This window comes from Anser anser (assembly GCF_964211835.1).
Source record: "Anser anser genome assembly, chromosome: 14".
Classification (NCBI taxonomy): Eukaryota; Metazoa; Chordata; class Aves; order Anseriformes; family Anatidae; genus Anser; species Anser anser.
Window position 1 is genome coordinate 6,380,428 of NC_139735.1, and position 27,070 is coordinate 6,407,497.

General features: G+C 55.8%; 1 protein-coding gene and 1 long non-coding RNA gene across 2 annotated transcripts in view; one reads left to right on the forward strand and one right to left on the reverse strand.

Annotated features, from left to right (window-relative positions):
* FAT2 (FAT atypical cadherin 2) overlaps nucleotides 1-8,539 on the reverse strand; it is a 57,685-nt gene extending 49,146 nt beyond the window's left edge. The window contains exon 1 of the mRNA XM_083798876.1: nucleotides 7,551-8,539. Coding sequence (XP_083655002.1) covers nucleotides 7,551-7,892 — 342 coding nt within the window. The 5' untranslated portion in view covers nucleotides 7,893-8,539. The remainder of the gene's footprint in view (nucleotides 1-7,550) is intronic.
* Nucleotides 8,540-17,307: 8,768 nt separating this feature from the next.
* On the forward strand, nucleotides 17,308-23,073 carry LOC310881663. Its single transcript, XR_014572489.1, has 3 exons — nucleotides 17,308-17,488; nucleotides 19,513-19,741; nucleotides 21,534-23,073. It is a non-coding gene; the product is annotated as an uncharacterized lncRNA (long non-coding RNA).
* The last annotated feature ends 3,997 nt before the right edge of the window (nucleotides 23,074-27,070 follow it).

Consider the following 27,070-nt stretch of genomic DNA (forward strand, 5'->3'; position numbering starts at 1 on the left):
GGTGGGGGCTTGGCCTGAAGTTTTGGGATCAGAAGAGCAGAGAAAAATCATAATTTTGATGGGAAAATAAGAATAGCTTTTTCCCTGCAGCTCTTCTCTCAGCATGCATCCCAAACTCTTTCTCTCCCTATCTCTCTTTCTCTTTCTTTACTTTTTCTTTCCATTCTTTCCATTGTTTCTCCATTACCAAAACAACCTCTCACCTGGGTAAATACCGACCCAAACCATCCCTGAGCACACCAACACCTTGGAGGCTCCCAGCACTAGAGCTGGGGAAGAAGGGAGATGTGTCTGGTTGTTCTAATAACCAGCAGTGGGGCAGCTCGGAGGTGGGTCTGAAGTTTGGTGGTCAGAGGGGAATAGAGACAGAGAGCACAGGCAGAAAATCCTATAAGATTGTGGGTATGAGGATTTGAGAAAGTGAGTGGGAGTTGGGACTCTGTCTTCTCCTGCATTGGTGGCAATGGAGCAGAAGGGGCTCAGCTATGGTCAGGGCAATCTCCTTATGGCCACCTTTTGAGTAGGGTCAATCAGAAAGCAGTCCATGGGGTTTTTCACGTTGGAAAGTCACCGATTGAAAACTCCGCTTGTTGTGCAGGTGTTGGGCTGTCTGTGAGATGTTCCGATTCCCAGCAGTAAAATAACCCATGTACACATTGCTCGGGGGCTGGTGCTTGATAATGCTTGCCCTTTCCTCATTGCAGCAATGCTGTTGGGATCAGGTCCTCCTGTTCTTGGTGCCTCGCTTAGCTTTGCTGAGTTTCCCATTGGCATCTAACAAAGCCAGGCCTGTGGGGTTTGCATTCTGCGGGGAGCTGGGTATTTTTTGAACTGTTTCTCTTGGACTTTGCAAAACAAACAAACTGATCCCTTCCCAAGCCATGGCACGGAGCCGTTCCCATGTTCTCGGCAGCATTTCTCTCAGTGGAGTGCTGAGCCCAGTCTAGCAGCAGGCACTGTCCTTAGGGCTCCGGATTTGGTTGTGCAGAGTTTGGTTTTGCAGCGAAGCAGAAGAAACGCATCCTGGAGGTACAACACAGGGCCAGAAAACTAACGTAAATTGTCCCTGAAGTTATGGTGCTCCCTTCCTCAGTTTATCTCAGGGTTTTCCAGTGCCTGTGGATCGGTTTTGAAGAGCCGGAGCTGGCAGGACAGTTCTGCAGCAGCCTGCTCGGGGACTGCACTCATGTGGGCACAGATTTTTGCTGGACTTGCAGATTTCACCAGGGCACAGCCGGGCTGTTCCTTCCCTGTCACATCTTTCCAATCTCCAAATAGCTTGGATAGACCTTTGGAAATTGTTTCCAGCTTGCTAAACAGCCTGGAGTGAGGCAGCTGGTCATTTAAAACCTGGTGCGGGTGCTTCTTACAACCCAGGCCTACGTCACGATGGAGCAGTGGATCTCACTCGGACTGCAAGATTCACACAGAGCTCCTGAGCGGGACAGATGCAGTCTTACAAACACCACAGAGGTGCTCATCCCATCACCTACCTGCTGGACCAGGCAAGCGCATTAACCCTGGGGAGATCGGGTACCACGGGGAGCTTGGGCGAGCAGGCTCCCAGGGGTGTTGGAGGAATGGAAACTCCGGAGGGAGTTGTGGGGAAGCCAGTGAGTCACCGACCTGGGTGGAGTGGTCCAGGCCCCAGGCTGGTGCTGGGACAGCCCTTTCTCTGGTCGGGCTGCTGGCTGCAGGGTGGGCACACACTGCTTCGCTCCGAGGTGCTGCAGCACTCCCAGGGTCTGATCTGCCTTGGCCAGCGAAGGCTCCCACCAGGCCCACGATCCGGGCTGGCAGCAGAGCACAGTGGGGTGCTCGGTCCCAAGGTCTGTCTGTCCCCACAGCTGGTGGTCACCCCCGGTCGGATGCTGGGCTCCAGGCTGCCTCTAAGGGCACCTTCCTCCACGGTGCCTCCCCCAGCCAGCCGCTCACCCCTTCCTCCTGGGGACCCATTGCCCCATCCTGGTGGCTTTGGCCGTGTCCCGCTGCTCTGCCTGCCACCCTGGTTTGCTCCTTCACCAGAGCAATCAGGCCCTACACGTCTTCACCTCCAACCCTTCTTCTTTCCACGTGCAAGGCAACACCTTGCACTTGAAACCAAAGGCTTTCCTCTGTCCCCCATCCACCCACGATGCGTGCTTTCCAGCCAGTGCTCCATAAGGATCCCAGGGAGCCTGATTTTGTACTGCTGTCAGCACCGTGCTGAGTACCGCCTGGCTTCGGTGTGTCACATAGCTGAGGTTTCTGTCGCTGTTGTGAGGCTTCAGGAGCTCGTCTGCGAGGCGCGCGGAACTTGAACAGGCTTGAGCTTCCCACACAGCTATAAGGGTCAGCGATCTTTATCTGCCTTGGCATTGCGACATCGCTCCAGAGCAAGAGTCAATCGCACAGCTCCGGAGCCACGGAGCTCTCGGGGGGGGTCTGGGATCCCTGGAGGAGGCCTGGGGAAGGTGAGGGAACCTCACACTGAGAGCAGGACGTGGTGGTGGCTTTGCCTGGGACTGCTGTCACCGGGTAGGAGCTCTGGGGGTGCCCCTTCCCAAAGGGGTTCCTTGATGTCACAGCCAGCTGCAGCCCTGGGTTTGGAGAAGTCCACACGACACATGCAGCGCCTTTCCAGTCCCCTTTACAGCATCCTGGGGCCAGAAGCAGAGCCTCTGCTGCTGCTTCTGGCGTTGGGGTTGGAGCTGAGCTCCCCGACCCCCACGACACCTTGCTGTATGCCCCCAGGCTTGGCAGCTCAGCCACCCCGCAGCACCCAGCCCTTGCCAAGGGCCAGCATTGCCTTGCCACCGGCTCTTGTCCCACAGGGAGCGTGGCACCGGGGGGGCTGACTTGCTTGCACCATGGGCACAGGGAAGCACCCTTATGCAGTATTCCTAACCCCCTTCCACATTCCCTGCCTGTCCCCTTCTCGCTGATCACTCCCTCTCTTCCCCAGCTACCCGCAGCAGGGGTAAGTCCTACCCACGGTCCAGAAGCTGCCATTGCACGGACAACCAAGGAGCTGTCGGAATGGTGACTGTCTCCTTGACCAAGGACAGCAGCTGGGACAGCCAGGAGCCGGGCAGGACACGGCAGATCCCGCTGGTGGCTCTGATGGGGGCTGGCTGCCTGTTGCCCACGACACAGAGCAGCACTGGGGGGCTGGAGACGGGCAGTACCGGAGGGAAGGGAGCTGGGTGGGAGGCGCTCGGCAGGCAGGCTGCGAGGGGCCGGGCAGCGGGGAGCAGCAGCCCAGGCGTGTTGGCACAGGAGGCAGCCGCAGCCTCCAGGTACTCGCGTGAGCGTGCCCTGACCCTGCCGCTGCCGGGGCCGCTCTCAGGGAGCCGGTTCCCACGGAGGCTGTCAGTGCACAGGGCCACAGACCTCGGTCACTGCAAACTCGCCGGCCCAGCGCCTGTGCCGTGACCGTCAGCACAGGCTGCAAGAGCCCACGAGGGATCCCGGGCTCGCTCTTGATTGCTAACTCCTGCCAAAAGCCATAGGGAACCTTTCACATTTTCCTCGTGCTTGGGATGCGAATCATCCTGCACTGATAATTGCTCCCCTGTCGTCAGACCACTGAGGGAAGCTGCTGTGTGAGACCACATTGTCGGTTCTCCCTGCTGTTTTCTAGATCCAACGGCCAGTTTCGGCCAAATTTAACCAGATAGGTAAAGACTTGAAAGGAATTAGGTTTGCACAAGCTTGTGAAAATCAGAAGGAGAGAGGAGAGAAATCCAAATTAGGACTCCCAGCTGGAAGAAAAGGCTCTAATGTGAGCCCAACCCAATTATTAGACATCAGAGAATCCACACAAGAGTGAGCGCCGCGGGCAACCAAGCTTCATGAATCCTGCTGCTCACGAAACAGCTGTTTATTTAGGTGCTGCGAAGCCTGTGAGATCCTTTCTGGGATCCCAGCACACAGCCCCCATCTGACCCCCTGGAGATGTGAGTCTGGGCTGGGCTCAGCTCCCCCCAGCCCGTGTTTGAAGGGGCTCCAGCCCTGAGATCTTGGACCCCGGGGGACCTCGTCCGTGCCTTAACCCACCCCTGGTGTTTGCAGCGAGGACACGGGCTACGTCACCTGAGTGCCGGCAGCCCTCCGATGCCCTTCCCATGGTTCCCTCTGGGGAAGGCACACGTTCTCCTGTGATTGGCAAAATTTGTTGGGAAGGAGTCTGAGAGCATCCTGGCGTGAAGATTTGGCCAAAGGACCACGTGCCCGTATGGATGCAGGTCAGGAGCCCAGCACCCAGCAGGACGGACTGCTCGGCTCCGCTCTGCCCTGCAGCCTCCGTGCCTCCTTCCTTGTCTCTTTCTCTCCTCCCGGGCAATTCTCATTCAGCCGCAGACCTGTCCCTGCTCTAGTAGGAATATCTGCTCTTTCCCCTGCCCAGCACCCCGCTGGTCTTTCCCTTCTGGTGCCCGAAGGCGAGCAGGGAGAGCAGCTTTCCGCTCTGCCTGCAGCATCCTTGCCTGCTGCCATCTGTCTGCCTTGCTCCTTGCTGCCCCTCTCGCACGTTCAGAGGCAGCCTAAGGACACTGAGGACACAATGAATGAGTTGATCAGGGCACGATCTTCACTTGTAAAAGGACGCAGGTAGCTGTGCCACAGAATTTCCCTGCAGCAGACTTTTACTGAACGCAACGAGATCCCCTCAAGCCAATAAAATCCCTTTGGCTCCCAATCCTGCCTGCGGCAGCCCACCTAATTTGCTGCTGCTTTCTGTACCCACAGCGCTCGGTCCCGATGTACCGGAGCCATACAAGCTGCTGCAAAGCCCAGGGCCTGGGGAGCCTGGGGATTCAGCCGAGGAAGGATTAACCCCCAGACAGGCATGTTTGCCCAGGCTGGTCTCCTTGCCGCAGCGTGTCCTTGTCAGCTCTCCTTGCTCTCCCTCCCACTCCGGACCGTCTGCTGGAAACACCTCTCTGAAAGATCTCGGCATTGCGACACCTCTGCGAGCAGGCAGCTGTGACCGACGCAGCAGCACCTGTGTCACCTGCTGCCAGCCTGCACACGCAGGGCAGCGTCCTGGTCAGCCTGAGCCCGGGGAGTCTGTTCATAGCATAACCAGCACGTCCCGGGCTGCCTGAGTCACGGCACCTTCCCAAAGCACAGGGATCAGTCCTGTGGAGCTCCACAACAGAAGAACATCCAAACAGCCGCTGGAGCATCATCTGTTCTTGGGCTGCCGTGTTTAACAACCTCCTCTGCACCCATCCACCCCAAACGGATCGAAACCTTGTCTGAAGCCGAGTATACTTTTCGCCTCTGCAATATCCTGTGGCAACGCGTTCCAGAATTTAATTATGCCCTCTGTATGAAAAAAAAATAATACTTCCTTTGGTTTATTTCAAACCTGCTGCTCGTTCATTTCTGAGCTACAAACCTTCCTAACAGCCCTTGCAGCCTGCCCCTCCCTGGAGCTCCTTCTCCCAAGAATTAGGAAAGAAAGTTTCTTTGCTAATAAACCGGTACCTGCCCCATTGCCAAGTAAAAAACTGTGGCTGAGAGGAAAATCGCTTGCTCAGCAAATCAGCTTGCTAATAGACAATGGAGCATCAGTGTTGCCAACCCAGAGGGAAAAAAAATAATAAAAAAAGGAGGGTATTTAATCCTCTTATGCCTGTGCATGATACAGGAGAAAGGCCAGTGCTCAAGGTACTGCTGCACTCGCACACTCCACACGTGGCAAAACACAAAGAGAGGAGCACGGAGCAGGGAATGCCACTTCTGCAGCGCGGAGGTAGCTGCAACAATCCTCTAGGACTTGCCTTGGAGCAGTTGGCAGCAGCGTAGGATGCAAAACGCATTAGTTTCTAACAGATGTTTGATTCCAGGTGTTACGCCTCCTTTGAACTCTCCCTTCTCCTATGAGTGATGCATGTTTGGTTGGAGGGCTGGGAGACGCGCTGCCTTCTGCGAGCGTTCGCGTTTGAAACGGGCTCACGGCGCAGGCTGCAGCAGGGGAGCGGCTGCCCTCGGAGGGCAGAGCAGCAGAGGCTGAGCCCACCCGGCGGGGTTAGAAGCCTGCTCAGTCCCTGGGGAACCCCAGCACTTATCAGACAGGCGGATGTCCCTGAACTGGTCCCGATAAGGAGAGGTGCGCTGCGTATTAGGAGGCGATAAGGGTGCACAATACAAAGCCTGGTGCTTTTTGCCTCCCCGAATACCGAGACAGCCCAGCCTTCCTCAGGAGCCTGATACAGCCTGTTTGCTTTCCAACCCCGAGGCTCCGATAACCTCCTGGCTCTCTGGAGCTGGCAGCCCGCAGCGCCGCACCAGCTCCTGCCACGTCCCGTACCCCTCTCTGCCCCGGGGCGGAGGACCCAGCGGGCTCCCTGCCACCCCGCAGCCTGGGCACACCGAGCCCTGCTGGCCTGGGCAAAGCAGGAGCAGGAGCACTGCAGCCCTGCTGGCCCCCACGCAGCCCCCCAGCTCCAGCCACAAACCAGGAGGACTTTCCATGAACCCTGGAGAGTTTACAGTTAGCACCAGCTTTTTTAAGAGAGTTTTGTCCGGAGCGAGCCCCGTCGTGTGACAGCTGATCTTTGCCCAGCCGCAGCGCTGCACGCCACCGAGCCCTCTAATTGCCCTGGGAGGCTGATTAGCTGATAACTGCTGTTGGAAGGGCCTGGTTTGCCCCAAGCCCAGGTCTCCTTCCCTGCATTTTCACCTCTGTTCTCAACACCGCACATGTACAGGAGAAATAATTCCTGTGCGCGCCACGGATTGGGATGGGATTTGCTGGAGGGTTTCATCTTGGTTTGCCATCACCTGATGGCGAAAAGACCTGCCTCGATGCAAACCTGCACTCGCTGGTGTGCACTCCTGAGTCGGGCAGGGGCTGGGGTGCGCAGGGCTCCCAGGCTCTGCTGCCCGTCATGGAGAGGACCAGGACGGGCACCGAGAGCTGGCCTGGGAGACACCAGCACCGTGTCTGCGCTCAGGGATCCTCCGGGATCCTCCTGCTCTGAGCCAGCACCAGGGTTGGCTCAGAGGGGAGGACGGGGCAGGAGGCCGGTGGGGCACCGCCTGCCCCTTGGTGAGGTTGCAAGAGCCGAGCCCGCGGCCGGGCGCCATCACGGCTCGTGCAGCAGCACCTCCATCCGCTCCAGCCCCAGCACGCTCCCTGCAGGCACCCTGCCCCGTGTGCGCGCCTGGGCGCTTCTCTGCTCGGCCCCTGCTCGCCTGCCTGCTGCCCTCACTGCCCCGAGCCCACTTGCCCGCTCTGGCCGCGGTGTGCTCAGGTCTCCCAGCCAAGTCCAGTTAAGACCAGGTGCAAATTCCGTGCAAACGGGGCCGAAGGTTTTCCTAGCTCCGTCCATAATCCCCCACTCTACGGCTCCCAGAAGGGAGGAAAAGATGAAAAGCTCTCCCTTTGCGTCCCAAAGCCCAAATCTTTAGGACAGGGCCATTTCCAGCAAAAGTTACTCACACGAAAAAGCAGTTTCACAACTCAATCTCTCCATCCTCCATGCCTTCCTCCATCCACGCTGTACAGACCTCTCCCTGAGTCATTTCGACTTCCCACAGCAGCGAGCAGCGTGCCTTACCTGTTGCGACAGGAGAGACCTCTCCTGAAGTTTACTGCCTCCCTGCCCTCGCCGCTGAAAATCCCCTCCCGCGGCAGCAGCTCGCTGGCTGCCGGGGGTCCATGGCGCTTGCGGAGCGGAGGAGAGGGCTGGGAGAAATTCCTGCAAGAAGGGATTTGGCTGGCTGAAACTCCGGCAGCACAGGTTGGGAGCAGCGAGGGAGAAAGTTGCAGGAGGTGGAACTCCCTCGCTGGAGAGCCAGCCCTTCCGTGACGGGCTGGAGGAGGAGGAGGAGGAGGAGGAGGAGAGGCATCGCTCGCGCCCTCGCTGCAGAAGTGAACCTGTGTGTGTGTGTGCGTGCATGCGTGTGTCAGAGCTGGGCAAGCACCCAAGCCTTAGAGCCAAATAATTGCAGAGCTTTCTACTGTTAGATTAACTACCATTGCCATGAAATCCGGGACCTCAACTGCAAGGAAGGTGTGTGTGTGGGGGGGGGGAATATGTCAGGTAAATCCCTCCAACACACCTGAAAAACCCGAAGACTGTTTTTAACCAGCTGCCAGGTGGGTGTTGCAAGGAGGGATGGGGAGAAGGGGGTGGGGGAAACCTGAAGCTGCCCTCAGAGCAGCTGCGTGCTGAGAGGCGCTTTGAAGGTTGTTGTTGTTTGTGCTGGGGGAGCCCCCCGAAACCCCAGCTGCCGCCAGAAAGCCTCGGGGTGCTCGGCGCTGTACGGGCAGAGGATGAAAAGGTGGTCCCTGTCCTGAAAAGGCAGGAGGCAGAGAAGAGAGAGGGAGGCAGCGAGGAGACGGCAGCGCAGGGAGACCAAACCCTGCACCGCAGCTTTGGGGGAATGTTCTTGGCAAAAGCAAAATCAGGGAAGTTGGGCATTGCTGTCGCATGCCGACCCAGGGAGTGCTGCTCCCTGCCACATTGGCTGTCCGTGGGCACCTTCAGCCCTCTTTGTGCCAGACCCCTTCCTTTCCTTTCCTCCTTTCAGCCCTGCCAACCCTCAGGAAATGTTGATCTATCCCCTTTAGATTGCAATAAAGTTTGAAGAACTAGAGGTGTACAGCTCCACATGGGTAATAAAGGTGTAAGGTTATGCAAAGTTTTTTCCCCTGTGGTGCTTTTTGAAGAGGAAATGATGAGGGAACTTCCTTTTATTTTTATTTTTTTAACAAACAAACAAACAAACAAAAACAAACTAAAACCACCACTGGACAATTTTAACTTAAAGCAGTCTGAATAGGTGTATAACCACTCCTTTTGAGGCTCCCTGCAGGGGGCAATGACGGAGGTGAATATGGCAGCAGGTAGAGGAGAGTTCCTTCAGCCACACATACAGCTTCAACTGGAACTTGTCTCGGACAAGAGAAGACACTTGTGAGTTCACGAGACACTAGTGACTTAAATCACTGGACACCATTCCATGGGAAAATCCATGTGGTTTAATGGTCCAAATCCAAAAAGATGGGAAGAGCTTGGCACATGATATTGGACTATTTGGGGTTGTCAGTGAAGGTGAGCCAGAACAATCTGGTAAATTCATCAGAAAACGCATTTTTGAGGGAACCAAAATTATTCAGAATTTTAGGCTAAATCTAGCAAATAGTTTAGACCAAGGATCGGAGAGGAAACATCCCCGAAGTGTAGGTATTTCAGTATATCAGAAATAAAACATTACAAATAAACCAGGATTATGACAATGACGTGGTGTGCCTCTCATCACACAGATGGGATGAGAGCTTCCAAGTGGCATTTGTTAGTGGATGAGCTGGGTGCAGGAAGCCCCAGCCTGGTGGTCCCACTGCCACCCCCATCCCTGCTGCTCGCAGTGAGAAGCCCAGCATTGAGGGTCTCTTTGAGAGAGAGAGAGGAGGGTTTTACATGCTCAGCTTGTCCATTCTTCCAGCTGGTTGAAGCAGATGACCTGCAAGGAACCTGAAGTTTTGCGGATTATGAAAGTGATAGTAGACGTAAGAGTACCTAGAATGAGCTAATCAGCTCCTCTTCGTGAAGATATCTCATGACAATGGGCCCGAGGATCAGTCAGCTGTGGCAGTGGGTGTTGCGTTTTGGAGGAATGAAAGGAAAGCTCCTCCGTGGAGCTGCGTCTCCCAGCCACAGAAGGCGAGAAAATCAGGTATTGGTGGCTGGATTTCAATGGGGCTGAGGCAGGGCTCAGAACAATGCGCGTATTCTAGTTAGACACACCAAGGTACGAGTGAGCAAACCTCTGGCTTCAGGGCATCAGCTGATTGCTGCAAGAGCCAGCACTTCCCTGCACGCGGAGCCTTTCACAAGCGGCCGGGTACGGTGCTCCTTGCTCCTGCATCTGACGGACGTGGGGCCCTTGGTCTCATCTTGTGTAGCGAGCTGAGAGCTATCAGCCTGCAAGGCTGCAAATGCCTTCATCAAGGCAGGAGACTAACATGCCACCCAGAAGACAGCTCTCCTTCGTGCACTTTTTGCTCTCCCAGGCGGTGACAGAAGCCCGCTTTCAGCCCTTTTTTATGCCATGCCTTGTCGCTGTGAGGTTGCACGAGGAAGCTGGTGCTTGTGGAAGAGCCACGCGTCAGGCAGAGCCTGAGGAATGGTCGGGCAGAAGGTCGGGGTGGCTTTTAGGTGGTGGCACCTACAAACACCCAGCAAGTGCAAAACCCACTGACAGCTCCACGTCATGGCCAGCAGACTGGGAACACTGGTCTTCCTTTCCACAGCACTGGCAGAGCATGTTAACAACCTCGTCTGCTGCAGAGGGCTGCAGGGTACCTAGTTCCCCTTCTCAGAGAAGACTGTGCTCCATGGCTATGCAGCAGAGAAACATCAAAAGACATTATCTCAACAAGTATAGGTGGAAAAAAAAATAGCTAGGCGTTTGGGGATATAATTCTGACCTGGAGAAGGACTTGATTGTCCCAAAGCCCATTTATTTTTCCAAACATACCAGAAAATTTAACAAAAAATATTGCCTTTCCTAATTAAATCACAACATTGAGCAGCACTCTAGGTATGGAGCAGAGCAGCTCCTGCTCCTGCAGCAAGGGGCGGGTTGCAGAGCTGCCTGTGGTTGCAAGCAGAGGATCATCCTGCCCGGGGGAGCTGTGCCAGGAGGAAAGCAGGAAGAAAGATGGAGCTGTGCATGGTGCCCGGCTTTGCCCTGAGTGCTGCTTCTCACCGCTCAGCCAGTAAATCAAGCGAGACAACAAAAACCCAATAAGCTGGTGTCAACTTCTCACCCCGCCACGTCCCGCTGCTGGGACCTCGCCCTGGCGGATGCCACAGGTCCCTTTCCAGGGCACAGGGGATGCCAGGGCTCTGGCACCTCTCTGGCGAGGACGCTCCTCTCCCCTAATCATGGCGAGAGATTTCATTTCCTGGTTCCTCCCAAGATCTCCTGTTGATAAGGCCAAGATTTTCAGCTGCGGGTTAGCTGCATGCAAGGCGTTGTGCAGAGGAGCGGCGTGTTCAGGCTAGGTTAGGGAAATCACCACGGGCCTCTCTGGACCGGCAAGAAATCCTACAGGGGCCCTGCTGCCAGTGGCTATGCCTGCTGACTGCCCTGGGGACCAGACCTGCCGGCCTCCTGAAGACATGCCTGCAGGCCCCGCTTCCAGCCTGTCCTACACCTGGTCCCCAGCTCTGTCCCCTGTGTGGCCACCGTGGAACTGGGGGTCAGGGCAGTGCCATCGGGATGTGGCACTGGGGCACTTCTCCAGATGCTCATGCCCTCAGAAGGAGACACGAGGGTGCAATCCCCTTTAGCACCCTCGCTTGGGTTTGGCACTTGTTAAGTGAGGCGGCCCATTAGGGACCGAAATGCTGTAGCTATTGTGGTGAGGATGGGCAGCTGTCCTCCCGGTGGGCACACTGCAAGGTGCTTCCTAAGCTGTCCCAGCTCCCGTTGCTCTCCCATGGTGCCTGGTTCGTCCAGGCCTTCTCCAGCTCTACAGCAAATGTCCACTCGCTGGCATGCCAGGATCCGAGGGGCCCCGAGGCAGAGCTGAGGCAGCCAGCAAGCCTCTTCCCGCAGGGACAAACACCTTTTGTTTCCCCTTTGCAGAAGGAGAGCCGCTCTGTGGGTCTGGCCTTTGAGCCTCGGCATCTGCTGTGCTGAAATGCTCTGTGGGTATGTTTGCAGGGGAGCGTGCAGGGACTTGCAAGGGAAGGGGCGATTATCTGCCTGGAACAACAGCAGCTTTTTCCCCAACAAGCGGGAGCGTGTGCGCTGGGGGTGGGGAGGATCCTGCCCTGCGCAGGAATCGGCTGCCTGTGTTTGTGTGTGCGCTGAAACCTCCTTGACCAGCGCTGATGATAACCTCCACGGAGCGGCTCCCGGGAGTCAGGATGGGTCCCATGGAGCTGCAAAGCCTGGCACGGCTCCCAGCGGGCTGAGCAGGGCAAGCACCAGCTCGGGGAGGGCAGGAGGGTTGCACCTCTCATCCCCTCAGCCCTCCGTGGTCTGTCCAGTTGCCATCTCTTCCTGCACGTCCCGTGGACAAAATGATATTGCTGTCACCCTTAGCATAGCCAGGGGCATGCTGGCTTGAGCTCTTACTGGGTGTCCTGCTCCATTGGGAAGGGAAGATTTAATAGACAGAGATGCCCACTTTCCTGGCTATGAAAGTCAACCAAAGAGCAGGAGCTGATTAAAGCTCACTTTTCTCTTGGTCTGATTTCGCTCAGTAGGGTGTCTGTGGGACCCCAGACCTGCCAGATCTCCACGTTGATGAAGCCTGGCGCAGGGCACAGGGTGGGCCCAGCTCTCCCTCTGCAGCCACCCCTCTGCATGGCACCCAGAGGCGCTGAACCACATCTCTGTGAGCAAACCTGATTGTCACTGAGATGAGAATCACCTTTTTCAGCAGATACAAATTTTAAATAGGATTTCCGTAGAGCATCTCCAGGTTACCCTAGCCTGAGGCCTGGGAGGAGCCCATTGATGGGTGGGTTTGACTCAGACCAGCTGGTGGGTGGCCAATCAAACCCATCACCCTTCATTTTGGGGATAGAAATTGGTGCAACGCAAAGAAATGTGTGAACAGCATTGATCAGCATCTCCTGGTCTCCCCAATATACAGTGCAGGCTCCACTAAGACATCTTTGGCTTTTGGGGCTGAACTCCTCCCATTCCCTGTCCTTACATGCACAGGAGGGCATCGCCACAGAGCTGACGTTGGGATCAGGACCCCCATTTTCCTTGGGATTGCACAGGGATATTTTGTGGGACCGATCAAACCCAATGGATTGTGGAGGGTGAAGGTCATGAGGATATCAGTGGTGTTGGACTGGAAATCAAGTCTCTCCAAACCTTCTGTAGGGTCACGTCACTTCCGTGCCACGCTCCCCTCGTTGGTTCACCACCAAGGACGACACGCGCTGATTCCTGCGGGTGCTGCTGCCAGATCCCTTGCCCCTTTAAAAGGGATGAAGTCATCTGCCTCCGGAGCCATCTGGCACCACGACAGAGTCAGGAGCTCAGCGCAACAGAAGGCTGGGATGCCAGCCCATGGAGGGGATGTCATCGCTCTGCAAACAGATGGGACCCTGATGGGACGGGGCGAGGTGCTGTGCAAGACCCCGGGAGAAGGCTTGGTGTCGCAGGCAAGGCAATGAAGACCCGGAGGCAGAGAGCAGGGAGCATTACCATCCCGCTCCCACCATCTGAGCCGAATGGAGCCCTGGAGCTGGGCACCGTCCTCCCGTGAGGGCATGGGATGGAGCGTGGCTGTCGTCAAAGGATGAGCTACGGAGTCAGTGTGCCCCCCCCCCTCCCCATCCGTCCGCCTGCACCGAGCAGGCATTAGCTCATCTCGAGCCCGTCGGCCCGCATCGCCTGCCGGGTGGCTGAGCTCATCCTTGGCGGCGGCGGCGGCGGCCGAGCCCGAGCGGCGTGTGGCTGCGTGGAGAGGAGCCCGCAAGGCGAGGGAAGTGACCTCAAGCAAACCTGCCCACCGGGCACAGCGGGGGGCTCCGTCAGAGCACACGGCACGGTGAGGTGATGTGCTTCTGCTGGTGTGCCCGGGGAACGGGCTCTCACTTCCAGGCCTGGCAGGAGGTTTCTCAGCTGCTGAGATAGCATCACTGGCCTCACGCTCCCAGAGCGCCTACGCAATCAGTGCCTCTTGTGCCACGGATCCCTCAGCCCTCCTAACCTCTTGTGAAGGTGCCGGTGTCCTTCCCAAGGCTTCACAGGTCATGGTGCTGCCCAGAAGGAGCCTGACAGGACACCAGAAGTCTTTCTGAAGCCCCTACGGTGGAGCCCCTTCTCCCCAGCATGCACGGCAAGGCATCGTGGCCCCCAGCCCAGGCAGGGCCCCAGAGACCTTTCCTCGTCCTCAACCTTTCCTGAGCTCTTGCTGAGGAAGGAGCTGGGGCTCTGGCAGAATGATAAAGGCACACAGCCCCTTTCCAACATCCTGCCTGAGAGACCAAGCTTCAGTCTGTTGGTGGTGCAAGAGAAAGAGGTCGATGGGGGCGGGGGTGAAGAGCGGAGGGGAGAACATGGGAAATCGTTGGGTCTTTACTGTGGGTGGGGAAGGAGGACAGAGAATTAATTTATTTGAAGAGTAGAGCAGGGATGAGAGGTTAAATTGCAGGCCCATAAGTTCAGGTGTCCATCCAAAGGGAATGGGCCTCAGGAGATGTCTCTCTCCCCTTATTGCTCCCACACAAGTAGCTTGGGATACTTAATGTTTAGTCCAGTGCGCTGGGTTGTGTGTCAGGGATCGCAAAGGCGCTGGGAGGTCAGGCAGGGGGCTGCCTGTCCTCTCTTGCTTCACTCAGAGGTCTCCTTTCTGCCTGACTTAAGCAGAAAGCCCTTTTAAAGTGGAGTTCCATTTTCTAGTAGCGAGATAACTTGTGGTTTTTTTTCTGGTCTGGTCTTAAAAGTGCTGGACCACCAACTCTTTGCCCAAGGAAACACCACTCCTCTCCTCTGTATTGCCTTGGGAAAATATTTCTGTTCTACTACAGCCCTTTGTCCAGAACCTCTTCTCCTTTTGCATATCAGGCTGTTAATGTTTCTTTATTAATCAATTGCCTCGGCCCCAGACTTTCCTGCTCCCCTTTCAGATCCTCGCTGCCTACCATGTCTCTGGCTCGGTGCTGAGCCCTGACGCCCAGTCATGCCTGGAGAAAGCCGGCCTGGATCTTCCGTGCTCCTAGGGCATTATAAAGAGGTGCCATTGTGCAACGGAGCCTTGTACCAAGAATACAATCTGCAGGATGATTATCTTGATACCATCCTCACTGAACCAGGGGAGCCTGAGCCAAAAGAAAAATTTAGAGCTAAACAGCTCTTGTTTACAGGAAGCTGGAGCACAGTGTCTGGGCTTGTACCAGTGCAGCAGGAGATGTTGCTATTGTCTCAGATGGCAAAATATTTTGCTGGTATTGATGGATGGTGTGTCCCTGAGATTTCCCAGGGACATTGTGGGAGCAATTTCCCTCATTTCTGAAGCATCTTGCACGGCAGCCTAAGGGGAAAAGTGTTTGCTTTGGCTGAACTGGACAATCAAGCAAGGGTCACCAGCTTTATTGACTGTTATGTTTGGCCATGATCACTGCAGGCTTTGCAACCTTTACAGCCCTGTTTGTGTTGTTACAGAGAAAGGTAGGGTCTCAGCCTTGTTGTAAAGGGTGGTGGCCACCAACGGGCCCGGGACCAGTAGCCCAAATCTCCGTAAATTGGTCCTACTGAACAAACCCACTCTCCAAACTCCCACCGATTTCCCACAGGCTATCAAAGGAAAGGAGAGAATCTTCTCTCCCAGCAGTGAAGCTACTTTTCTGTGGGTGTTATCGCCTTCCATCTGAGTTTACAAAACTGTGGTCCTACAGGCAAAAAGCTGGTAGACTGCCATGGAGAAATGGGGAAAGAGCATCATCTCCGAGGCTTCTCCTGCTCTGGGTCAAGGCCACACCTGAGGAGGAAGAGCAAAAGGGCTGCCTGCTCCCCAGATGTGGGGGAGGGCTTGCCCACATCTGGCAGGGAGCGTTTCGCAATGGGAACAGCTTTCCCCAGCCCTCGGCACACAGCTGGGGGCGGCTGTTGCGCCCACAAACAGGACGGTGCAGTTCCCGCGGAGGCAGAAGGTCTGTTGGGCCAGCTCGATGGGTCGGAGGATGTCTACCGAGACCTTTTGGTGACAGGAAATGCATTTGGATCAAAACAAGAAAGTTAAAAAGAGTGAGAAGTGAGAAAAATGCAGATTATGGAGGCATCGCCCCAGCCCAAAGAGCAATTCATAGTGCTGAGGGATACCAGGGGCCCATGGGAGCTACGGGTGAGACTTTCACCCTCTTTGAAACGCTTTGCCCAAGCATTCAGAGAAATGTCCCCGTGGTTTCCTCTTGGACTTGTGCTGATGGATTTTAGCAGTGCTGGGCTCTTTCCCATCACTGCTGAGGGGCTGAGGATATCTGTGGGGCCGGCAGGCTTCTTGGCAAAGAATAAAACACTTGGGATGAGAGCAGGAGGACCAGGGCATGTCCAGGTGTTGACTTGGCCTACAACTTCTCCCAGCTGTTGGACATCTCCCACTGCCTGCACCCTCTGAAGGATGAGGCAGGATTGGTTAATCTCATTTTCATAGGAGGGGAAACTGAGGCATATGGATGTCTGTCTGTAGTTAGATATATGTTAAATCAAACAGGGACTATGTGGGTGAGGGGGATCAGAGGGTTGGGGAAGGGGGGTGCAATCTAGGAGGGGTGGTGGGACCAGAAGATACAGGCCTCAAAATGGCCGCCTTGGGAAGGCGAGCCTGCCAAGCAAGAAGAGTGTCCCTTCAGCATCCCCTGTAAACATGGCTCTCCTGGTTTGCCCTGTGGCTGCGAAAGATGTGTACAAGGCCAAGCATGGGAGCTGGATGAAGGCAATGGACATCTCTTCTTTGCCTGCAGCATCAGGAAGGTGGCTCTGAGAGGGCTGCAGGGCAGCCCCACTGCCCCAGGGCTTTGTTTGTGATGCTGACCCTGCCCCAGGGTCAGGGTGCACTCCTAATTCCCCTGGAAAGGGGATTTCTCCATTTTCTGCTGCGACAAGGCTCCCCACCACTGATGTTGGTTTGGGGCTTTTGCTCTGAAGCAGCTCTAAGTCTCCACCCCCACCTCCTCCCCCTGTCTCGTGCAGTTTGGGCAGAGCTCAAGCAAGAGGAAGGGTCGACCTTCGTTAGAATAAAGATGAAGGCAGCCTGCCAGAAAGATAAACAGAAAAAGGGCTGGGTGAGAGGTGTGGAGAATCCCTGAAGCTGGGGGGCTTTGCATTTATTATCATATTAAGTGCCTGAACAGCCAAAACACCCAGCTCCATTTTAATGCACGTTCTCTTTAAAAATAAATAAATAAATAAAAAATCGTGCTTAATTGCTCCACTTAATTCATTAAAGGATTACAGTGAAGACTAAAGGAAAAAAAAGTGAAGGATGACGGGTGGTTCTGGTATCCTGCTCCAAACCATCCGTGTATGCTTTGGACGTCGCACAGACTCAAACGTGACTCTGCCGCCCAGTGCTCCCAACACCGCTCCCAGTGGTGCCGGGGGGACCCTGGTGGGCAGTAGGGACCCCTGGGGGCACAGCCGCGGGCACGAGTAAATCCTCCCCGGTGCTTTTACAGCTCCAAATCCTTCCCAGGAGGCAGACCATGCTGTTTTTATTATTATTTTTATTATTTTGGGAGGCTGGTTTATCACTCAGGCCTGTTTTTATTGGGGTTCCCATGGTTTTGAGGTCGGGCTGATGTACTTTGTGCGGATGTGCTGGCTGAGAAAGGGTTACGGGAAAGGTGCAGGTGGGCAATTGGGGCCTGATAAAGGGGAGGGGAGTGGGTGGGGGCTGCTGTAGGGACTGGGTAGGGGGAGAAGTGCATGCCTGTCCCTTCTTTGAAACCTTTTTGTGTGAATGAAGCCAGGACCAGAGCAGTGGCTTTGGAGCAGGGGAAGGAGAGGTGTAAGGGTAAGTTCATCTCATTGGAGATGTTTATTTGCTGACAAAATGGAGGCTGGCTTCTGAGCTGCCCCTCGTGGCTCCATGAAGCCTTGCTAGGGCTTTGCCATGGGAAACGAAGCTGTACACAGGGAGGCCAGGACATCTTGATAGTCTTTGTGTGGCTTTCCCATGATGTGGGGAGTGTATCGCCTTCCCAAACCAAGCTCTGCAGAGCCTGGTATTGCCATTTCAACACTGCTTCTTCCCAGCTGCTGGTGTGTCCCAGGCCCAGCTGGGCTGGGGCTGGGGGAGAGGTTTTGCAACCAGTTCCCTCCAGCAGTGACTGAGTACAGTGGGTCCTGAGCAAAAAGGGGCTGCTTCAAGGCTGTGCAAGGGGAGCTGGGTCTCTACCGCTCTGGGAAGTTCCTGAAGAGCCCCATTTTCCCACTGTTGGTGATTAACATCTTAATAACAGCTAGAGCAAGGCTGTCTGCTGTGGTGGATGGATGACCCCAGGCTCTCAAACCCCAGTGCAACACAACGACCAGGTTGGGGCTGCAGAATTGTGTGTGTGCGTGGGGAAACAGCAAATCATCCTTCAAACAGTGTCCCTTTTCAGCGCCCTGGCAGGGGTAATTGGCCCTCCAAGGACAGGAGCCTGGCAGCAACCCTGCCTGACCCAGCCCAGGCTGGGACAAATGGGGCTCGGTGCAGATTTCTTGCTGTGGGTGACATGAAGTGTTCCTGCAGGCAGGCGGGTGATGTGTTTGTATGGGCAAACACAGTCTGGATGGGTTACGGGGGGGTTATGCAGAGTTTTAGTGTCAGCAGGTGTCAGCAATGCATGCTCACTGGGGACTTCTTTTTGCAAGTGAAGCTTGCACTGTTTTGGGTGTAATGTTCATTGTTTGAAATGCCCTCCTGGAGCTTTTCCCCTACCAGCTTTTATCTGTCTCCGCCATCATAAATATCGTCTCATTTTCTCGCTTTCAAACGGGTCCTGGAATGAACGCTGTGGGCTATCTTGTACCCCAGCCTGGAGAATTCAGATGTTGTGTGGAGCATGCCAGGGAATTTTGCTTGCCAGTAACGACTTGCGTTGTAATTGTGAACTTCCTCTTGCAGCAGGGATCTCTCTCCCCACTTCCCTGGTGAACGCTCGCTTTGGGAATGGAGGCTGGAGCCATGCTGGTGTTTTTTTGGTGAATTTTCTGAGGACCCCTTGAAATTCCCAGACTTTTAGTAGAAGACAGGGACTTGGGCTGAATAACGCCTGGAGGGGGAGTGCTAGGAAGGGCCACTGCAGCTGAACCTGCCCCGCAGGGAGGACTGGGGAAGGGAGGGACCCCTTTTACCCCTCCACCCTCTGCCTTCCTCCCCAGCTGGGTGCCTGCTCCTGTTTTCCATTGCTTTTGCCTCCTCCCCAGGCTCTGCCCCACAGCCTGGCCCTGGGCCACCTCCTCCGAATAAGGGCCCGAAGCCAAGCTCACACCCAGGGCAGCGGCAGGAGCGGGGAGGGCAACACTCCCCAGCACCCTGCCTGCCTCGCTTGTGCCTGCCTGTGTCGTCTGACGGCCGCAATTAGGGCAGGAGGGGAGAGTTTACTTAGGCCGGCTCCTGCCAGACCCCAGGGTGATGAAAGTTGGGTTTTAGAGGCGGCGAGATAGGGCCGGGGAGGGGATCAAAGGCATCCTGGCTGCCTACAGCGGCGGCTGGCGATGCGCGGGGCTGTGCTGGCGGAGGCGATGCTCGGTGCCGGGCTCGGAGGCTGCAGGAGTTGCATTGCCATTCAAATGCAGCCTGCGCTGCCTGGCGAGCGGGGAGCAGCCTCCGTTCCCACGGACTCATTTACCTGCTTGGAAGTGGAAAGCGTTCAGTACCTGGCGGGCTCTGCCGAGCTAATTAATTTATTTAATAATGATGCCGAGCTGCTCTCCGGGCCTTGCTGCTTTGCATCCCAAAGGGTGATGATTTTTTTTTAGAAATTCCCAGTGGAGATGTGCCTGGTTGATTTATATATGTGGTTTTTTGTTCTCCGTTTTGTACACCAGCGTGCACAACAGGGCTCTGATGTGCTGCAAACGAGCATCCCCAGGTGAGACTCCTGCTCTGGGAGGGCAGTGGACCCTGCTCTCTGCAGGAGTAAATCCTGGGGCTCCGTGCCCCTGAGGAGCTGCAAGTTGAGCTAACGAAATCCAGCCCAGCTAACTGCAAGCAGGACGAGGCTTCGAGGGCTGCGGTCGCTAGAGGGAGACAGGGGAGCCCCTGCTGCTTGCCTGGGTGAGAGATTTGATTCACTGGCACCCTGTTTCCCTTCCCCTGCAGTCTCTGGGATGAAATCCAGCTGGCGTGGAGGGGTGCAGGAGGATGCCCTGCCAGCCTTTACACCATGGCTCTTGTCATCTCAGCATCCGTGCTCCCTGCAGGCACCTGCCCATCAGCTGCAGCCAGCTGGAAGTGGGGACCAGGCTGTGCACCGGGCTGGGGACACGCGTGGTCTAGCAGGGGTTGGGAAAGCCTCGCTACCTTACGGGGAACCTCTGCCCTCTTTTCCTGCTGCCCCTGGCAAAGCAGTTGGGACAGCTGACTTCAGGGAGCCCGTGTCTTATTGCAACACAAAATGGAAATGCTGTTCGAGGCTGGCTTGCCTTCAGGGACAAGCAAGAAAACATGGGTGTGGGAAAAAGTCTGTTATCCTGTAGGGCAGATGCAGTGCCTGCAACTGGAGTTACCCAAAGCAGTGCCTGTGGAGGCTTCCAGGCACTGGAGACATTGCTTCCCCGCTGGGGCATGGGTGCAGGTCCTGCCTGGGGCCTGGAGGGGAGAAGGTGCCGTCGGTTGGGCTGCTCAAAGCCTGGCCAGTGCTGCTGTGGCCCCGACTGGTGTGGGATCGATCCCTGCTTGAGCTCTGCTGGGACTCAGCAGCCTTGGCAGCGTGACGAGGCTCCTGTCGCTCCCAGGGCAGGCTCAGGACCCGGTGCTGATCCCCGCGTGCTCACCGCTCTGTGCAGGTTCTCTCTCCCTTTCACCCTGCGCCAGACCTGGGTGTTTCCGTGACTTGCACCCCCGCTTTGTGCCCCGGCGGGTTGTTCTCCTCGCCTTACCGATTCCTACCCCAAACTGCATTTTTCCCCGCTGGTGAGTCACGCGTCGTGCTGTTGCAATATTCACCTTGCTGCGACCTCCTCCAGAGCCGTGTCCCTGCATGCAGGAGCTCATTCGGGGCGCAGTGATTCAGCTCAGATCACAGGCCTTCTGCCTCTCTCCTGTGCCCAGCTGTGTGTATCCAAGAAAGCATTTCTGCCTGGTGGGGAGTGAATCACCCAGGAGTGGCTCACCCAGCCCTGCCCGCCGCGAGCAGGAAGGGGAACGGGGCGGGAGGAGAGGCGAGGGGGAATGGGGCTGGGAACGTGCTGGTGTGGAAACCTTCCTCCAGCCCCTGGGCTTGGGGCCGCCTTGCAATTCAATGCTCGGATCTGGGGCAGTGGAGGAAGAAGAGGCAAGAGGAGATGTGGCATCGGGCTGCTTCTGCGCCAGCTCGTGGGGTCCCCAGCCTGCTGGGGCAGAGAGCAGCCAGTGCCTGCCCCAATCCTACCACCCGAGCTGCAGCTTTTCTGCAGCCTTGTGCTCTGCTGGTGCTTTGGGCAGGCTGGGGCACGGCCACCGAGCAGAGGACGTCCGCTGTGTCATGCCCTGGGCTGAGCTCCCCACCGGTTCCCACAGCTCCTTGCTGGAGCTGGAGGCGGGGGGTTTTCCAAGGGGGAAAGCCGGGACAGGGCTGTCCTGCCTGCTCAGCTGCCACCTCCAGCAGGCGGGGGTGGCATTGGCAGTGGGGGGACTGAGCCTTCATTGTGTTTTCTCTCCGCTGTATTAATCTGCCATGGTTTCAATTTGCTGTAAGCTGGCCCAGAGCAGTTAAAGGCACCAAATTCAACAACTACCGGAATAGATGTGCGTTTTGGCACTGATAACTGTCTTAAAAGAAAGTCCCTGTTCAACCTGTCTGCTCTGGTGCGCTCTGTAGCATCGGGACTATTACTCACTTGGTGCAAAATAATTTTTTTATTACCAGGTCCTGGCAGAAAGGAGCTGGAAGCTGAAGGAGGGGATGCTAGCTCCATTAACCACAGTGTCACGTCAGGCACAATTCATTGCCTTCACTTTCAGCGTCCATCATGGCTTATCCCACATGGTCAAACATCCTCTTCTGATACCGGGTGATGGGCTTTTGCCTCCTGGGCTGGGGAAGAGGGCTCACAACCTCTCCCCACACCGTGTCACCATCCTCCTTTGAGCACCTTCTGCACGCGTGCAGCTGGTGCTGAGGCACCCCAGGACGAGGGCTCCGAGGTGCTACAGCCATGCATGCGATCAGTAACTGCAGGGATGGATCTCAGACACACATCTTTGGGGTAAGTCAAGAGGCCCGCATCTCATGCCTTTGTGCCACAGCTGATCCTGATCAAAGTCACAGCTGCCAACCCCCCAGAAGTGACGAATGTGACACTTATAGGAACGGGTAGGGAGTTTCCTGCAAACTGCTGGCTACAAGCACAGCCGTTAATGCTATTCGGAGATGATCTTGTTCCTGATTTATTACAGCTGCATGGGACAGGCCCATGGAAGGCACAGAATAAATCAGGTGAAAACCTGAAATGCCCTTGAGTTGGTTCAGACCCCCACCCTGATGAGGGCAGGGGAAGCCTGCTGGGGTCTGTGGCCTGCTGATGGTACCCACGGGTCAGCGAGGACGGAGACAAGCCCTTGAGGGATGCACACAGAGAGCTTGGCCTCTCCAGGGGTCTGAAGTGGCCAGCAACATGAAGCTTGTTGGGGGCCAGGAGGGGGGAGTGCTGCTGAGGTTCTGCCCTCACCTCATCCAGAGTTACCAAGTGTATAAATAAGGTGAATGGAGCAAACTGCAGGAAAAAAAACAGGACTCACGGGAGAAGTAGGGGGCACCAGGTGAGGGGGGATTGTGGTTGTATGGGGGGAAACTGCTCCTTAGGGCAGCCAGCTCTCCTCGCTGGCACTGCAGTTCAGCCCTTCTCCCTTAACCATGCTCCAAGGCTGCTGGGTGCTCTTGCACTGATTGCTCGGTGCAGTTTGGAGAGGGAAGATGTGGATGCAAAGGAGCCGGGGTACCTGGGGAACAGCTCTGCCCTGCTGATGCAGGCACTTCTCCTTGGCCCCAGGCAATTATCCGGCAGCAATTATCTCCTGCGGGTGCCACCCAGAGCGAAGCTCTCCCTAGGGTTTTTTTCCCAGACGTCTAAGGACTTGCCTGGAGAAAGCTCCATGGAGGAGCCTTCATCACCCAGCTGACTTGTGCCCAGATATGTGCTGGAAATGGGCTTGGCAGGGGGCACAGAGCAGCACAGGGGCAGTTTGCCTGGGCTCCAGAGCATCCTGGGCTGTGGGCTTAAAGGAGCGTGTGTGACTTGTGCCTTGGCACAAACTGGCTTCTTGCTCAGCATCCCAGCCTCCTCCATGGATGTCCTGCGCTGTCACTGCTCCCGTGCAGCTGAGAGCAGAGATCTGAGATTAGGAGACGTGCCCAGGTGTCGGGGAGCCTTGTCACAGGGCATTGACCTAAGGGCTTGCACACAGGGGTTCTGGAGGGGCTGCCTGTGTCTTGGGCAGCTGAGCTGGTGACTGGGATCCTTCTGCCCTTGTGGGGGCTTTCCCTGATAGCTGGGGAGCATCTTCTGTCAGCTGCATCCTCTTTATTAATTTTTCTTATTGCAAAATAAGTAATTCAGGGTGCATGCTGAGCTGGAAAGGAAAGGAGGACAAAACCTGGGGCTTGCTCTCATGACAAATCAGCGTCATGTGTCCTCAGAGCATGAGGTTATTCCTCACCACCGGGGTCTGAGCCTGTCTCATCATTGGCAAAGAGGTAAATGACATCTTTATTGGACGTGTATCTGCAGGCAAACAGCTTGAGCATCCTGGGTATTGAATCACAGGGGTAAAAGCCTTGAAATGAGGATTTTCAAGCACCAGTAGAGCAGGAATTAGGAAATAACCTGTTCCTTGACCAGCCGCGGGAATCCTTGCATTCTGGTTAGCTTCAGCACAAGCTTTGCAGGCAGGCAGGAGGATGGATGGTGGCCGTGGTCTTCTGCTCTCCGTTGGCCAGTCCTGGCGTGGAGGCTCGGTGTGCATGTGTGGGATGGCTCCGAGCAGCCAGGTATGGCTGTTGGGCAACAGTTTGCTGTTATGCAAATCACACGGATGTTTCCCAGCGAGGGAGGGGTAATTCCTCAGGTGTCCCAGGGCCTGGCTGTGGCTCTGCTCGGCTGAGAGTCCCCCTGAGCAGTGGTGTGTGGCCGATCCTTAATGTCACGTCTTGTTCTGGGCCCAGGGGACGGATCCTGAGCCTTCTCTCTTCTCGGCATGCCTGCCAGTCGCTAAGTGATGTGCTGCTGGTGGAGGTGCCTGTCCCTCTGTCCGTCAGCCACCCCTTGTCCCTCCGTTTAATGCCCATCAGGGCTGGGCGGGGGCACAGGAGCCGTGGCACGCGCTGGGGGTCTCGTTGTGAATCCTGGGAAGGAGGACATCCATCGGGTGAGTACCTCGAGCCAGGGCTGGTAAGAAATGAGGGGCAGGCCTTGGCTCCCAAATACCTGTGTGCTGAGCCAGAGTTGCAGGAGGGCTTTCTGCAGCAGCTGGCACACCGGCTGGCCGGGCTTGGCTCTGAAACCCTGGCCAAATGTGGTCCAGCACATCCAGCATGGACACAAGCCCCCGGTGCCATGGCAGGGATGTTTGCTTCTTGGCTGCAGGATCTGAAATTCTTCTGCTCTTTGCCCCAACGGGGCAACCTGTGGACAAGTGCTGATCTCTCTGGTTTATCTGTCTCTAAATGCCTGAGATCATGAAGGACAGGGGAAAGAAAGCCTCTTACCTGACTGCCAGCTACGCTGAAAGGGCCCTCTGTGTTACCTTGTGGTTTATAATTTCCAAAGACTTTCTGTCCAAGTTTACCGGAGCACAGGATGGCTGTAGGGAACACGGGAACGACAACAGCAGGGACGCGGCTCGCTCTTGCTTATACAGGAACGGAGCAGCAAGGCAATTAGAGCACGGGTTGTCAGCAGGCACGGAAGCACCAGGCGGACAAATATCCTGTGAACTCTTACCATGGATGTACCTGCCCAAAGGCTGTATCTGTTGTCAAGTTGTGCATGTACGGGCTGCAAAAAAAAAAAAAGGGGGGGTGTAAAGTGGCAGCAGGTGATGTTACGCAGGAGAGCCTGCTTTGAGCGTGCGAGGAAACTTTTGATCCAGGGAGAGGTGGGCCTGCGTGAGGCTCAGGAAGCTGGAGGTGGGGGAAAGTCTGCTGCCTGCCAGAGGCTTTGATGAGAGCCGGTTCTGAAGGCAGAGGTAACTCCAGGGAAAGGAGCATGGATGTTTGGGTGGTTTCAGGACCAGGGGATCGCCTTCAAAGCTGGTTGGGCATCCTGTGTTAACCTCGGGTAGGTGGTGTAAATAAAACAAGTGACCTAGAAAATATACCAGGGCTTGACATCTCTGCTCTCGCTTCTGCTCAGCAGCCAGCAGGCAGAGGCTCTGGCATCTGCTGCCGGTTGGCAGGGGAGCAGCACGGATGTGAGCATTTGACACCAGTGACAGAGAAAACAACGCCAAAGTTGTGCATATAAAGAAATGTGTAGTTTACAAAAAGCACACAAAATAAATACATGGACACACACACGTCTCAAAACGCCTTTGTAAGGTGCTAAAGCAGAGGATTGTGCGTTATCTGTTTATGTGGAAATATATCTTGAGTCGGTAAACATCATTTTACGCTCTTCTCCATATATGTGCACAGATGCCTTTCATGGGCCTTTCATGGCATGGTATGAACATGACTAAGAGTGAATATTCCTGCTAATCGAGATGAGAAAAGATATGGAAACACATAAAAGATGAAGATTACACATTCTTGTAAAGCCTTCAAAGATAAATTCATGCACTGGTATACAAATATGCAGGGGGAAGGGATGTACCCAAACACATTAACAGGGAATTATACCCACGGAGAGCCCAGCAGTCCCCCTCTCTTTTTGGATGGCTGTTTATGATGATAATTAAAGCCCCGTTTGGGTGTTACATCTCACTGTTTGCTGCGGTCTTATAAATCCTTCAGCAGTTTGAACTCTGCCGTGAACAAAGGTGTTGCAAAGGATGGAAACAGAAACAGAGAGCGAGCCGCGTCGTGCTCGGCAGAGGATGCGCTGGGCTCTCCGGGGAGAGTGGGAGGTCCCCAGGACTTTCCAGCCCCGTTGCTCGGGGGCCCCAATTCCTCCCACCCGAGCGAGGCACCCGTCTCGAGTACCGCACCCCTCTGGCTGGTAATGCAGTCCTGGGAAGGGGACCCGGGGCAGGCTGATCTCTCTCGGGAGGGAAAAGCTTTTCTGGTGGCTCCACGCTTCCCTGCGGTGCCCGGAGATAGGAGGGATGAACGACGTGGGCCTGGAAAGGCTCCTGAGAGGTAGGCGCTGCTGTGGGGCTGGGGGTGGAGGTGGGCAGGGGTGCAGGTGGGAGCAGGCAGGAGGGTGTCGGGGGTGGGACTGGAAGGTGAAGGGGATCCTGGTGAGGGGTATGGCTGTCAGCAGCAAAGACGTGGAGTGAAACGATTAGGTGAGGTGTATGAAATGGGTGGCTGGGGCACGAGGCACTGAAATGGGGAGGAAAAAGGGAATACGGGACATGGTCTGCAAGGAAGAACCAGACGGAGACACAGACTGGTGGGGAGAAAGAGAAGGTGGCGAGCGTGCAGAAGAACGAAGACACGATCTCTCTAGCAGGATGAACACTGAGAGGAGCAAGAAAGGCTGCATGGGGGGGCAAAGGGAACAAGCCAAATGCGCTGCGAGGCAGGCAGGTGGGCCGGGGCCAGCAAGGCTCTTTGGCGTTTGCTTGGCTGCTCAACCACTGGTCTGTTTTTCTGTTTCTCTGGCCAAGCAGCTGGATGTCCAGGTGGTGCTTGGTGGTGCAGTGGCTCTGACAGCAGCTCGGCAAGTCACAGAGGTGACAGCAGCCATGGGTGCTCCTGCCAAGGGATCGAAGCTGGAGAATGCGGAGGTGGGACCGAGGGGTGGAGAGGGACCAGAGACCATCTGCGGAGAGCACGGGGCCGTCCGTGCAGCCGACACCGCGATTTGCCTGGTGGAGATGGTGATTTCTGGCTTCCTTCCTAGGATGAGATCGTTCCCTGGATTCCCACCAAGAAATCAGCACGCCCTCCCGCAAACGGCTCAGCCCTGCTGAGGGCATCTGTGCAGGTTATCGCTGCAGATGAGTCTCCGGGAGCGCCGAGGGGCTGGTCCTTCAGAGAACCAGAGCCTGGCCACTCGTGGATGGGTGAGAAAGTAAATAAAAAGATGAAGATCTTGGTCAGTGGACACCTCCCTGTGCCAGAAGGGCTCTTATCTTCACCAGGGTCAGGAGAAATGGGAGGCACTGGAAATGAGCAATGTGAGCAAAACTGGAAAAGCGTAAAAGCCAGTGGGAGGTTTTGAAGTGTGGTGTTGTTTTGGTGTTTTTTTAATGGTTAAATGATCATCATTTCAGTGATGATCATGTGTGATCATCATTTCA